The 14,276-nt window shown below is 41.4% G+C and overlaps 1 protein-coding gene across 2 annotated transcripts in view; it reads right to left on the reverse strand.

Moving 5' to 3' along the window:
• sik2b (salt-inducible kinase 2b) overlaps positions 1-14,276 on the reverse strand; it is a 51,275-nt gene that overhangs the window by 22,113 nt on the left and 14,886 nt on the right. For both annotated transcript variants that reach the window (XM_026193437.1, XM_026193436.1), the window contains exon 4: positions 3,746-3,907. In XM_026193437.1, coding sequence (XP_026049222.1) covers positions 3,746-3,907 — 162 coding nt within the window. The remainder of the gene's footprint in view (positions 1-3,745; positions 3,908-14,276) is intronic.

Consider the following 14,276-nt stretch of genomic DNA (forward strand, 5'->3'; position numbering starts at 1 on the left):
TGTGTGTAGTCGAACCGTTTAATTACTGCAATGCAGGTAGCAGCAGGTGCGGCTGGAATAAAATGAGAGCTAAAGCAGCGTGACACTGTGGGTTTATTACAAGTATGTTTGCTGTCTGACGCTGCTGCGAAGGTGAGATGCGAGATGTGAGATGCAGGCAGAGCTGAGCGGAGCAGTGCAGCTGGTTTATCGTCAGAAGCTGTGACCCATTTCATGGAGCTGAATACTGAACAGACTGGTTGACGTCAAACACTCCAGCATGCTGCAGGCTACAAACAGCAGTCCCAGCTCTACAGAAAGGGCGGGGCACGAGCGGGCGTGTGTCGCGCACGGCAACATTAACATAATATTAGCTAAAAGATTACAGGCAAGAACCTATGAAGACTGCACGTGTAAAACAAAATAAGAGTATGATGATGCAGTTAGGTACTTAAGCAGTATGGAGAATCAGTAAACTTGTAGCTGCAGCTGCTTTTCTTTATCCTCCTTTTTCTTCTAGATCAGGTTTTCCAAAACACTGAACTGGATTCTTGAACCTACTTATTGCTTCCTTCCCCTGCAACATTTTTCACCCTTTAACTTTCCTCCCATGATTAAACTTGATGAATTGAAATGAAGCATGTTGTAAGTTTCTATGTAGCAAGTAAAGAAAATAAAATTTCTTCCTTCAACTTACTTCAAAGTTGAAATTTTGAGAATTTGACATACACTGTAAAATTTGGTGTGCTCTCCTCGGCTCAGCTGGGAGAACAATCTTATGCAGCTATTAGACTTTTCATATTTTTTTTACATTGTTATTAATTTAATGTTTAATATTAATTAAACAGATTCTTGTCAAAAAGCATTTAGAGTGGTGATTCTGATCTGGAGGTAGACATGAAACACCTTTAGGGTGTGGTGCACTTTTAGCAATGTCATTGTGGATACTTCAAATAATGAAGCTGCAAATAGCTGCTGAAAGCCTTTTAGTGATATGACAACATGTATTGGATAATGTGATCAAAACACGTGAAGTGAATAAAGCTCAAAAACAGGAAATGTATACACTGCATTGTACACGTGCATTTCCCCGCTTAACCACAATGGCGGCGTTCTCGCCTACTCTGAACCAGCAGCCTATGCCTGCTTTTGTTTTTGTTATTCCTCCTCCTCTCTTTCCATTGCTTTCAATCTGTCAACTCGAATGTAAAGGGGCTGTTTGAAGTGAAAACATTAAGGGCACTCCCCGCTGCTCCTGTTCCTCTTTCCTCTGAAGCCACCAGGAGAATGACCTTTCTTTGACTGATCACCTGTTAAGTTACATACAGACTGACCAGAGGTGGCCTTTAGAAGCCACCACTGGACTGAAGAGAAAAACCCAGAAGCATTGGCACTTTGTCTGGATGTACACATTCAGAGTAGTGCCAAAACGGATAGCCGACAAATAGAAAAAGAGTTGATTATGTTAAGATTTAATTAGCCGTTTATTTTAACAAACAAAAATACCAAACACTTGCTCAACTGCTCATTAATGCAAATATGTAATCAGCCAACCGCGTGGCAGCACCTCGGTGCCTTTAGACACGTAGATGTGGTTGTGGCTCCTTCCTGCCTTTTATAAACAGTTCACGCTGATGGTAGCGGTGTAACGTGTACTCCGAAAGGCTTCATAATCACCAGATCTCAATAGAGCACCTTTGTGATGTAGTGGAACAGGTGATTCACATCATAGATGCAGCTGGAAAAATCTGCAGTAGCTGCGTGTCAATATGGACCAAGACCCACGAGGACCGTTTCCAGCACCTTCTTAAATCTATGCCACGAAGAAATAAAGCAGCTCTGAAAGCAAGAGTGCAACCTGGTACTAGCAAGGTATACCTAATGAAATGTCTGACGAATGCATGTCAGGATTCAGAAAGGCTAAATGGGCTTCTGATTGACAGTGAGTGTGTGGTCAGTTAAAAATACCTTTCAACCTCTATTTTAAACCTATACAACCACTGCATTACAATTAATGTTTATTAATATAAATATTAATTTAATTTTAATCTTTTTTGTTAATCTTGGAGACCCATTTACAAAATAACATTTAATAACACAATAACTAAGATTTTAAATAAAAAGAAATAACAGAAACACAATTAAAAGCAAGATAAAGTGTAATTTTCCCAAACTACTTAAGCAAAGTTTTCTTTAGAAATCAGTCTCACGACCTTCATTGTTTCGATTCATATTGTGACTACAGACTGTATTTCACCAATATAACTTGTCCTTGTACGGAAGTTTACACAAGATGCACAGCCCTGCTTAAGGCTGTGAAGAAGGCTCGTCTGGTTGTTACTAAACTAAGGACATTTTATGAACAAACTAATGGGTCAATCAATAGCACCCTGATAGCAGAAGGCCAAGCACATTTTCCCTTAAGATCTGAAAATAATCTGATTACTTAACAACAAAACATAACCATTACCTTTCAGCACGAGTATAAAAAACAGTACATCTATAACTCTCTCGACACGAGTCGATCCCATGTACAGTGCAAATCTGACACCTGTACTCATCTAAACTTCATGTGCCATTTACCAAACTTGTCCGAGCATGTTGTAGTCAAGAGGAGCACGGCGTGTACCTTGGAGATGATGTCCTCCCCAGAGAAATTTTCACTAATCACAAGCCAGGTAATGTTCTGTTCATTGTTTTCCTGCTTCAAATCTAATCTGCTGTGCGGACAATCAGCTGTGAGTCAGACATGTTTGTGAAAATTACTGCTCGGGTAATAACATCTCCAGGTTATCATCTTGGACCCTTCTGAGAAACCGTGGACAGGATGATGCGAGTAATGATGCAACGAAAACAGTTATTCTGTAGTTCTGTCCGCTTTGCCCTTTTCTGGTATCAGAAGAAAGAAAATGGTGCATTTATCACACCCATAAACAAGGATTTGATTCAACTACCTGAAGCTGATGATATGAAGTCCTTTGAGGACAGGAAGCCATTTCCTTCTCTACCACATATTCAGGGTCTGGTATCCTTTCACACTCGTATTTTTAGCTGCTCTCATGTGATCAGCTCACCTTAGATGGATTTCAGTATCAGCTCTGAATTAAGCCTCAGATAAACCTCAGACTCGCTCATAGCATGGTACTAACTGAAGGCCTGCCACCCTGCTATGCACGCTCCTTATCATTCTTCCTTCATCCCCTTATCCGATACTCTGTCTCCAAAGCAGCTAGTCAATCCCATCACCCTAGCTCCTCTTCTATTAAACCTAAGAACGTCCCTGCGACTACCCCAGCCTTCCCCTTCTCCGCTCTGGGACAAGGCAGCGGGGTGACATTCCCACAAGCTAGCTCTAAACACCAGCTGCTTAATAATTACACTTTGATGCCTGTACTACAGACTTACAGCTTAGCCTCAAATATCTGCCTCTGGGTCTGTTCTTCACTTTGTCCTCCATTTTTCATGTTTTTACACTCAAGAGTCACCAGGGAAGCATTTTTAAGTTCCTCTGATTATCTGTTTTGAAAAAGTAACACAGGCCTTTAAGCTTTTAAGATGTCTGTCATGGGATCTGTCGGCAAACAGCTATCTTGCAAGCAACCTCTGACCAATTCTCAACACTGCAAAAAATGACCTAAGCAGGCAGTGAAGACATTTCTGAACTCCACGAGCGCTGAGATCATGACAGGCAATACATCAAAAACTCATGCGAAGATCCTGGATTTTTCATCTACTGAGTTTATGGGTCCCCTGTGCAATGTGTTACCTGCAATCTTGATGTTCATATGGCCATCCAGCAGCAGATTCTCAGCCTTCAGGTCTCTGTGAACGATGTTCCGGTTGTGGCAGTACTCAACCGCTGACAGGATCTGCCAGAACTTCCTCCTGGCCTCTAGCTCACTGAGACGGCCATGCTTTGCCAGATAGTCTGCAGACATTGGAAAGAGGTGACGTGTCATGTTAGTCTATATCATTTTTTTAATTGATTACATAACCTGGCTCTACAGGCCTTCCGAACACGTATTAAGGTATCACTATACAGTTGAAAAGAATGCAATAAAAGTAGAATTTCTTCATTCAACCGAGTGGTTGTGCTGAAAGTATAATAGGTTTTGATGAGGTGCGGGCTTGGTGCCAGTGGTAGCTTACAGCTGCTCTACATTACAGCATGTTTTGTGAGCTCATTGAGAGCAAGATGCAAAATGTATTTTTTTCTTTGGAGACCCCTGCTCTAGCCCCGCGTGTGCATGCGTGAGTAGGCATTGGCTGACAGCGAAGAATGCACTGTGTTGTCATAGTGGAACGAGGAAAGCGGAGACAGAAGTTTCCGAGAACAGGTCTTCTGCTATATAATGCCTAGATTAGCGCACACTGCTCAGCTTGTAAGTTAGGGGTCGGTTTAATAGGATACTGAAATAAATACAAACTGAGCTCTTTTTCCAATGAGAAGCAAAAACACTGGATTTAGCAGTTTATCTGCTTAGCACACACTCTGCACACAGCAGGACCAAAGAGTGAGTTTGTGGTTGTTTAGAAAGACACAAGAAACCACAGTCGATTCTCTCTCTGGAGAGCCACAGTCATAAATTTTGCCGTCGTCTTTTTCCAAGCGCTCAGATCGCTGACCTTTCTCTCATGGTGTGCTCTCCCTCTGCCCTTACCGTTGTGTGAAGTTTGTCTCGACAGACTATTTTACAAGATGTATGATGTTTTTTTTCTTTTTTACAGCCCTGTGAACTTTGAAAAGTGTGGCGTTTGTTGCTGTCGGCAGGGCTCCTCTTCACACCTCTCTGTCCAGATAGCTTGCTAACTCTTCAATTCACACTCAGTGGCAAACAAGATAGGACACTCTGCTGCCTGTCCTTCCAGCTGGCATGGTTACAGACCAGCAACTAAACCTGACAACAATGCACAACAACCACAACAAACCCCACCAACACAAAATCATGAGGAATGTAATTATAGGAAGACCCACTAGGTCAGTTTCATAAGAGAGCATTTTTGTAATCAGGAAGCAGATGAAGACTGGCAGCTTGATTTGATTGAGACAATAAAAACAATGTTTTGCTTTTGTCTTTTAACTCGTTAGACATACCTGATATGATTTCCTTTTCATGTCGCTGTCATTTCAGTGGTGTGCACATAAACTACAGGGTGGGCCATTTATATGGATACACTGTAATAAAATGGGAATGGTTGGTGATATCAAAGTCCTGTTTGTGGTACATTAGTATATGTGAGGGGACAAACTCCTCAAGATGGGTGGTGACCATGGTGGCCATTTAGAAGTCGGCCATCTTGGATACAACTTTTGTTTTTTTCCATAGGAAGAGGGCCATGTGACACATTAAAATTATTGGTAATGTCACAAGAAAAACAATGGTGTGCTTGGTTTCAATGTAACTTTATTCTTTCATGAGTTATTTACAGGTTTCTCTTTGTTCACAGCCATTGACATGTTGAAGAGGTTAACACGTGAGGAGCGGATCGAAATTGTGTTGATATCCGGTGAACGTAGTAATCGGGTCATTAGTGACAGTTCTGTCACTAATGAAGAAACATCAGTGGCAGAATGGGCAAAACAAAAATAGGAACTGGACCCTCAGTTCACGCAGAAGATTTTGTTCAGTGATGAGGTAAAATTTTGTGAATGGTGAAATTAACAAACAAAACCACCGCTATTGGTCTGACACTAACCCACATTGGATGGATCCCTCCAAGACTGTTGGAACAACAAAAGTGATGGTTTGGTGTGGTACAACGATAGTGGGTCCATTCTTCATCAATGGAAACCTCAAGGCCACTGGATATTTGAAATTGCTACATGATGATGTGTTTCCCTCTTTACGCACTGAAGCTGGCACGTTCCCTGAGTTTTTCCAGCAACATGGTGCACCACCACATTATGGGTGCCAGGTCCGAGCATTCCTAGATGAACAGTTTCCTGGAAAGTGGATTGGTCGTCGTGGGCCAGTTGAATGGCCCCCAAGGTCTCCCAATCCGACCCTCTTAGACTTTTATCTTTGGGGTCATCTGAAGGCAATTGTCTATGGTGTGAAGATACGAGATGTGCAGCACCTGAAACTACGGATACTGGATGCCTGTGCTGGCATTTCTCCTGCGGTGTTGCTATCAGTGTGTGAAGAGTGGGAGAAGACTGTTGCATTGACAATCCAACACAATGGGCAGCACATTGAACACATTTTATAAGTGGTCAGAAACTTGTAAATAACTCGTGAAAGAATAAAGTTACCTTGAAACCAAGCACACCATTGTTTTTCTTGTGACATTACCAATAAGTTTGATGTGTCACATGGCCCTCTTCCTATTGAAAAAACAAAAGTTGTATCCAAGATGGCCGACTTCTAAATGGCCACCATGGTCACCACCCATCTTGAGGAGTTTGCCCCCTCACATATACTAATGTGCCACAAACAGGACTTTAATATCACCAACCATTCCCATTTTATTATGGTGTATCCATATAAATGGCCCACCCTGTACTTACAGGCACAGCAAAGTCATACTAAGCCTCTTTAAAAGTCAATTTAGTTGACTTTTTTCAGATGTGTGCAGTCAATAAACATAAAATATTCAAAGCATACGTGTTGAGGCCACCATCGTGCATCACACTACACCTCATCTACACAGCCCTGCATCTCAAAGCCCCGATATTAAAATTGTGTGTGATAGATAGCAACAGAATGAGAAAACCTTATTAGCGAGTGGCTGACAAATTCCATAAGAGTAGGTCTCTTTAATGAATGGGGGAATTTTCAAGCAATGGTGCTAATCAAAAAACACACTGGGGAGGGGAATGTGTTGGGCAGGTCCAAGGTTGCACCTGTGGAAAACAGCAATCTAAAATAAAAACTATTTCAGGACATAACCTCTCCTTTTCTTGGTCTTTAAAGCCTTCTTTATGGGTCAACATAAATACTCGCCATACTGTTACAGAGCCTAAAATTGTACAAAGTGGTTGGTTTAACTCTTTACCCCTTGAAAACCAACTAGGGATACACTGAAGGTCTTTCTCTCACATTTCAGGCCTGCTTATAAGACAAAAATGATGAGGTTTGCATCAGAAATAAGTGAGGGTTGTCTGTGCCTGTGTAGCTACCCTTGGAAAAGCACAGAAACTATTCTAATGGTCACCCAAACCACATCTTTATTGATATATATATATGTACTTAGGTGTCAAAACCCGCCATTAAGGGAAGGGAAGGTCATCTTTATGGGGTAAAGAGTCAAAGCAGGGTTCCTTGCAGCCATTACAGAGACAGGTAAGACTTCTATTTTTCCTGTGGTGTTGCACACTCTTCTTCATGCAAAACCTAGTGTAAAAGTAATTTTGTTAAAGAAAAAACAAGAGAAAGAAATCAATTTAAAGCCTAAAACAGCTGCAGATTAATTTCTCTCAATGACTGCTTGATCAACTGACTATTGTTTGCAGCTCTGGAAAGAACACCGCCTGACTGCTTTTACACTGAAATGCTCAACAAACCAAACGCTGAACACTAAAGCGTATCTTAGCTCTGTATGAACAGCAGCACGGTGTTGCTACTGCTTGTTCTGCAGTCACACTGGAAAAACAAGCCATTACTGTTTAAGCAAACAACACTGTACAACACACACACACACACACACACACACACAGTATGCAGCATGTTGCCCCAGTGGAAGGATGAGTAATCCACTGATACAATGTTGGTGAGGGTAAGGACCTCAGCACAGTGAGGCATGCAGAGTGGCATTCTGGGAAAGCGAACAGAACAAGTATGAATCATAGGGGTATTAGGGAACAGCTCAAAAGCCACTGTGTTCCACTTCTGCTGAGAGCTGCGTGAGGAGCTAAATCTCTCAACAGCTGCTCAGGTTTGAAGGGGACCAACATCATGGGTACAGACCGGCTTGCTGGACAGACTTCAGATAACACCGTGGGCCAGGCGCTGGGAGCGTGTATACATGCGAGTGTGTGTGAGCGCAGAGGACATGGGGCACACGGTCGCACACTCCGTTTCCACATCAGTAACTGATACCCTAACCACTTAAATACGACGGCCTCATTAAAGTCACATCTATATGCACGGTGATGGATGCTTGTGTTGATTTAATACTGGCACACCAAAGGGGTTAAAGGGGAACAGAGCCAATTGGAACAGAGCAATGCCATGTCATGCAAGTACCAATCAGCCAAACATCAGCTGCAGCTTCTGGTGGTTATAGTTGACCTCACTTGTCCTTCTTTGGATACTTATAAATACACACATAAAAATAACACCTCTGTTTTATCTGGAGAAACAAAGCCCACATCTTAAACCTACATACTCCACCTATTTACTGTAAGCCCCTCCCATTGAAACTTACTGGTTATTTAACTAGGACATGTGTTTTTAAAAACACATTCAGGGTTGGATTAGGTGATCAAGTAATACCAATGTCTTGGCAATCCTTTATTCCAATACTTATTTTTAAAAGGAAGAAACAAACTTTTGTACCTACATTTGTTGGAATTACCTTAAAAAAAAACAAAAATCAAAAATGTAGGTATGTGTATTTTGAAGTACCCTTTGAATGGCTCCATAGTGCTGTGCAGGGGTGTCAAACAAAAGGCCTGGGGCCAGAATCGGTTGTCAAAGACTCCAATCTAACCCGTTTGGCGGCTTTCGAAAATGTGAAGAAGGGCATACATTTGGACTTTTAAATGTATTTTCACGGGTTTTGCAGCTTCTCTGACTGATAAAGCGCTCCCCCATGGCCATTCATACTACAGAGTGGTAAATAAGTAACAAATAAACAATAAAATAAAAGAAGGTTTCTTGGTTTTCACCATATTACCATACACACCATACAAATTTATGCCTTTTACAGTAAAAATTGCTGGTGATTGCCAATGTGAATCTCCTAGTAGACACACAATTTGAAAATCCTACATCGCTGCATTCGAGTTATCCTATTCACAAGATTTTCAGCAAACTAGACCTCTGACCTTGACCTCAAGGTCAACGAGATTCAAGCTTTTCTGAGATTTTCAGTAGCTGCACATATAGTATCATTTCAAAATCCTACATCACCTTGTTCTCAAACTTAGGTGTCCACGCCGTCTGCCTAGCAGGGTGACGACAATTTACCAATGAGGGGTAAAAAGGACATTTCTTTCTCAGACTCATGTTGACAGACTTTATTTACTATGGCAGCATTTTATCAAGTAGAAAAACAGATGTACTGTGAAACTGCACTTCTTTTTTCTTATATTAAAACATCTCAGGGATTAAATATGTAATTAGACTTCTTTACACGGGGAAAAAAAAAAAAAGGCAGGTTTCACTGGTCTAGCCCACTTAAGTTCAAAGTGGACTGTCTATGGCCCAGGATGTAAAATGAGTAAGACATCCCTGGTATAGTGATTTACACATTGTCTAAAACGGAAAGTCTCCCGGTTTGATCCCGGGAGTAGATATAAATCCCCCAGGAAGGGCAGCTGGTGAAAAAACACCCCAAAACATATGAAGTTACCCACTCTGGCAACCCCTTGTGAATGAGGCAGAACCCAGAAGTAGTTTCTTCTATACTGTAGTGGGTTCGGTGATCAGATACAGTGGGGCAAAAAAGTATTTAGTCAGCCACCGATTGTGCAAGTTCCCCCACTTAAAATGATGACAGAGGTCAGTAATTTGCACCAGAGGTACACTTCAACTGTGAGAGACAGAATGTGAAAAAAACAATCCATGAATTCACATGGTAGGATTTGTAAAGAATTTATTCGTAAATCAGGGTGGAAAATAAGTATTTGGTCAATAACAAAAATACAACTCAATACTTTGTAACATAACCTTTGTTGGCAATAACAGAGGTCAAACGTTTACTATAGGTCTTTACCAGGTTTGCACACACAGTAGCTGGTATTTTGGCCCATTCCTCCATGCAGATCTTCTCGAGAGCAGTGATGTTTTGGGGCTGTCGCCGAGCAACACGGACTTTCAACTCCCGCCACAGATTTTCTATGGGGTTGAGGTCTGGAGACTGGCTAGGCCACTCCAGGACTTTCAAATGCTTCTTACGGAGCCACTCCTTTGTTGCCCGGGCGGTGTGTTTTGGATCATTGTCATGTTGGAAGACCCAGCCTCGTTTCATCTTCAAGGTTCTCACTGATGGAAGGAGGTTTTGGCTCAAAATCTCACGATACATGGCCCCATTCATTCTGTCCTTAACACGGATCAGTCGTCCTGTCCCCTTGGCAGAAAAACAGCCCCATAGCATGATGTTTCCACCCCCATGCTTCACAGTAGGTATGGTGTTCTTGGGATGCAACTCAGTATTCTTCTTCCTCCAAACACGACGATTTGAGTTTATACCAAAAAGTTCTACTTTGGGTTCATCTGACCACATGACATTCTCCCAATCCTCTGCTGTATCATCCATGTGCTCTCTGGCAAACTTCAGACGAGCCTGGACATGCACTGGCTTCAGCAGCGGAACACGTCTGGCACTGCGGGATTTGATTCCCTGCCGTTGTAGTGTGTTACTGATGGTAACCTTTGTTACTTTGGTCCCAGCTCTCTGCAGGTCGTTCACCAGGTCCCCCCGTGTGGTTCTGGGATCTTTGCTCACCGTTCTCATGATCATTTTGACCCCACGGGATGAGATCTTGCGTGGAGCCCCAGATCGAGGGAGATTATCAGTGGTCTTGTATGTCTTCCATTTTCTGATGATTGCTCCCACAGTTGATTTTTTCACACCAAGCTGCTTGCCTATTGTAGATTCACTCTTCCCAGTCTGGTGCAGGTCTACAATACTTTTCCTGGTGTCCTTCGAAAGCTCTTTGGTCTTGGCCATGGCGGAGTTTGGAGTCTGACTGTTTGAGGCTGTGGACAGGTGTCTTTTATACAGATGATGAGTTCAAACAGGTGCCATTCATACAGGTAACGAGTGGGGGACAGAAAAGCTTCTTACAGAAGACGTTACAGGTCTGTGAGAGCCAGAGATTTTCCTTGTTTGAGGTGACTAAATACTTATTTTCCACCCTAATTTACGAATAAATTCTTTACAAATCCTACCATGTGAATTCATGGATTTTTTTTCACATTCTGCCTCTCACAGTTGAAGTGTACCTCTGGTGCAAATTACTGACCTCTGTCATCATTTTAAGTTGGGGAACTTGCACAATCGGTGGCTGACTAAATACTTTTTTGCCCCACTGTAACACTAACATTTCAACACGTCAGACTACATTCTGACAATTATAACAAATCCAAAAAGCAACGGCAGACCAATCCACAAGAAAAACGGCAATTAGTTGCAGCCACATGGGAGGCATTTAGAAGTCAAGGACACTGAATCACACTTAAATAAATCCATCTTGACATACTATAACATTCAGATACAAATGTATAGCATGCAATATCTACGTTACTTTATATCTGGAGCTGGGATTTTACTTACAGATGTCTTCATGTGACCCGAAAGTGAGATGAGCTAGAATATGTTGTTTTGAAAGCCTCGACATATAAATGACCCATAAAAATAACATTCTGCCATATCGTTGTATGCTGATATTTCATGACGAGGGCAAAGTCTGTAGAAAGAGCTTAATCAAAAGGGATTTTATAGCGCTAACACCTGACTCTACATAGGCCTGTGAGCATATTTACTTGATGAAAAATAAAGCTGTATTCAGGTATGCTGTAGTCTGTCAATCATGCGTATTTTGAGTGTGGGTTCCAAGACCCTAAAAAGAAAAAAATGAAACGCATTAAAAGTTCTGACACTGATGTTTGACATGCAAGATCATGTAGTTCACATTAGCCTTGCTAGCGTGTTACCTAGATGATTAATAGCAGTGCCACTAAAAATGATAAACTACTGTTGAGATAAATATAAAATATGAAGGTGAGCTTGTAAAGTAATCGGAGTGAGGTGTTAAAGCTGTGATGACAACACCTGTACTTGGTGTGAAAATGCACACATCTAATATATATACACACACACACACACACACACACACACACACACACACACACACACACACACACACACACTTTTATCAATCATTAAAACTTACATTGCTTCCGAATGTCTGAACTCACACTGAAGACAGGAGTAAATTAGCTGAGCTCAAATGCAGACAAACATATCAGGTTAAGTCTGGCACATTTTTTTTTCTAACATTTTTTTTTTAAACTATTATTATTATTAATTTCTTTCTTTTTTGGCTCCTTGAAAACTTCTGTGGAAAAATCTGCCTGTCGCTCAACTAAAAATACTTTGGATTACTTCTTTCAAAACACAGGAAGTCAGCAAGCTCATGCTTAACCCCTATCCCTGTTCAAAAAGCCATATATATTACCTTATCTACTGGAATTTAGATAGCAATGATTACATTCACACACACAAGTAGAATGCGCTTCTTTGATTTTCCATATATTATCATCTGCACAATGCAGAGGTTGGTTTAACTAGTCTACATGAACAGTACTTGAAATCGTCACACAAAGTTCCAGGGTTTCTCCAAAATACCCTCCTTGACCTCAATGGAAAGTCTTACGGAGGTCAAGCAAAGACGTGGAGGAATTCATGAAGACATAAGAAAGGAGAAACACAGTGATAAAAGAATCTGAATGCACTTTCACAAAGTTCTGAAAGTGTACCTCCATGGGATGGGGGGTACACTATTCAAACACAACCTTTAAGTCAAGTAAGAACACCAAATATAAGTCCCATTCCCATTTATAAAGTATATATACACAAGACATCTCTTTATCTATTTAGTGCTTTCTGCATAATAGAAAGCACTGGTACTGACTGCATTAATTGCGTAGCTTCAGTTTGGTTAGCTGCAGTGTTGGGGATAACAAATTACTGTGGTCAGATTTAATTGAAATGCAGTGCATTGCCATTATGGGCAGAGTATATTAAGGCATATATGCATATTTTCACATGTTCTCAAGTAACAATCACCTGACCACTGACAGTGGATTTGAAAAAAAAAATGCAGAAAGGTACAGAGACATTTGTTTGGCAAGAATCACCTTTAATATGAATTTGTGTTGACATGTGGGCATAATTATGCTGTACTGTTAACCAGCAATTACATAGCAATGCATCTCAAGTGATGTTGTGGAGTAATGTCACAAGTACAGTAACAAGTTAGTTGTGCTCTTTATGGAAAGTATGCTTTTTGAAGCGTACAAATAAGTAATGCATACTTAAAACTTTTGAGAAGCCACCCTGACACAAATTAGTTGATCGAAGAGCAGTTGGTGAGATGACCTTGAAAAGTCTTTGTAGAACGGTAGAATTAAATGTCCCTGCATTTCTTCTTTTTCTTCTTTCTTTATTATTTCTAATTTTATTGAGGAAATATCTATAGTTCAGGCTTATTACCACATGTATCTGAAAGATCTATATACAGACTTATATAAGGTATATTTTTGCCTTCAAAGCTTGCAAGTACTTCTAGTTTTTTTTTTAAGTCATCCGTTTGTCTTTTGATGTCACTGAAGTCCAAGCTTCTGATGGCTGACAGATCTGCTGAAAAGTGACCAAGCAATATGAAGGATGGCTCACGGGAAAATTGAAATTGACAGTCTAAGTAACTGTTTTTCAAAAATAGCTTGAGTACTCCTTTGAAGTCAACACACTCTGTATCTCATTCCCTTCCCAACACCCAGACAGAGATCTGCATGAGTGATTTTACTCACTGCCAGCTATTATACTCCCCTCTCTCCAGCAGTGCTTTCTTAAATATGCATGCCCTACATTTCCTCACCACCTTCCAAATTCAAATGGATGTCCCCTGCTCTCGCCTCCATTCTCTTCTGCCTCCTCTCCCTTACTGCTTCTGCTCTCTGCAACTCTGCTTTATTTGTGGTTGACCCAATTTCCAGGTTTGATCCATCCTGTGGTGTCGAGGCAGACTGTGGAGCAGCAGACTGACTGACTGACAGACAGACACAAAGCACATCAGCGAGCTGGCATCGATGCCTATGCTGTGCCCACCCACCCTTTTGCAAGAATGAACCCATCACTCTCCGCCTCTTGGTGCCAAACCCAGATCCGCTTCTTTGTCTTTGCGGCTCCAGACACAAACATGCTACCCCCTCCTGCTCTGCCACAGCACCATTTACTATTTGGTCTGAAGACAGAACTGCAGGCTCATCCTTCGTTTCACTGACTGGCTGTAACGGCATGCACTACACTACAACTTCACAAATTCCGCTCTTTATAACCTATGGCCAGGAACAGACCTGAGATACTCATCATGTCAGCAAAGCGGAGGCAACTCTCTGGAGGGCGAT

Source organism: Astatotilapia calliptera, chromosome 14 (assembly GCF_900246225.1).
Source record: "Astatotilapia calliptera chromosome 14, fAstCal1.2, whole genome shotgun sequence".
Classification (NCBI taxonomy): Eukaryota; Metazoa; Chordata; class Actinopteri; order Cichliformes; family Cichlidae; genus Astatotilapia; species Astatotilapia calliptera.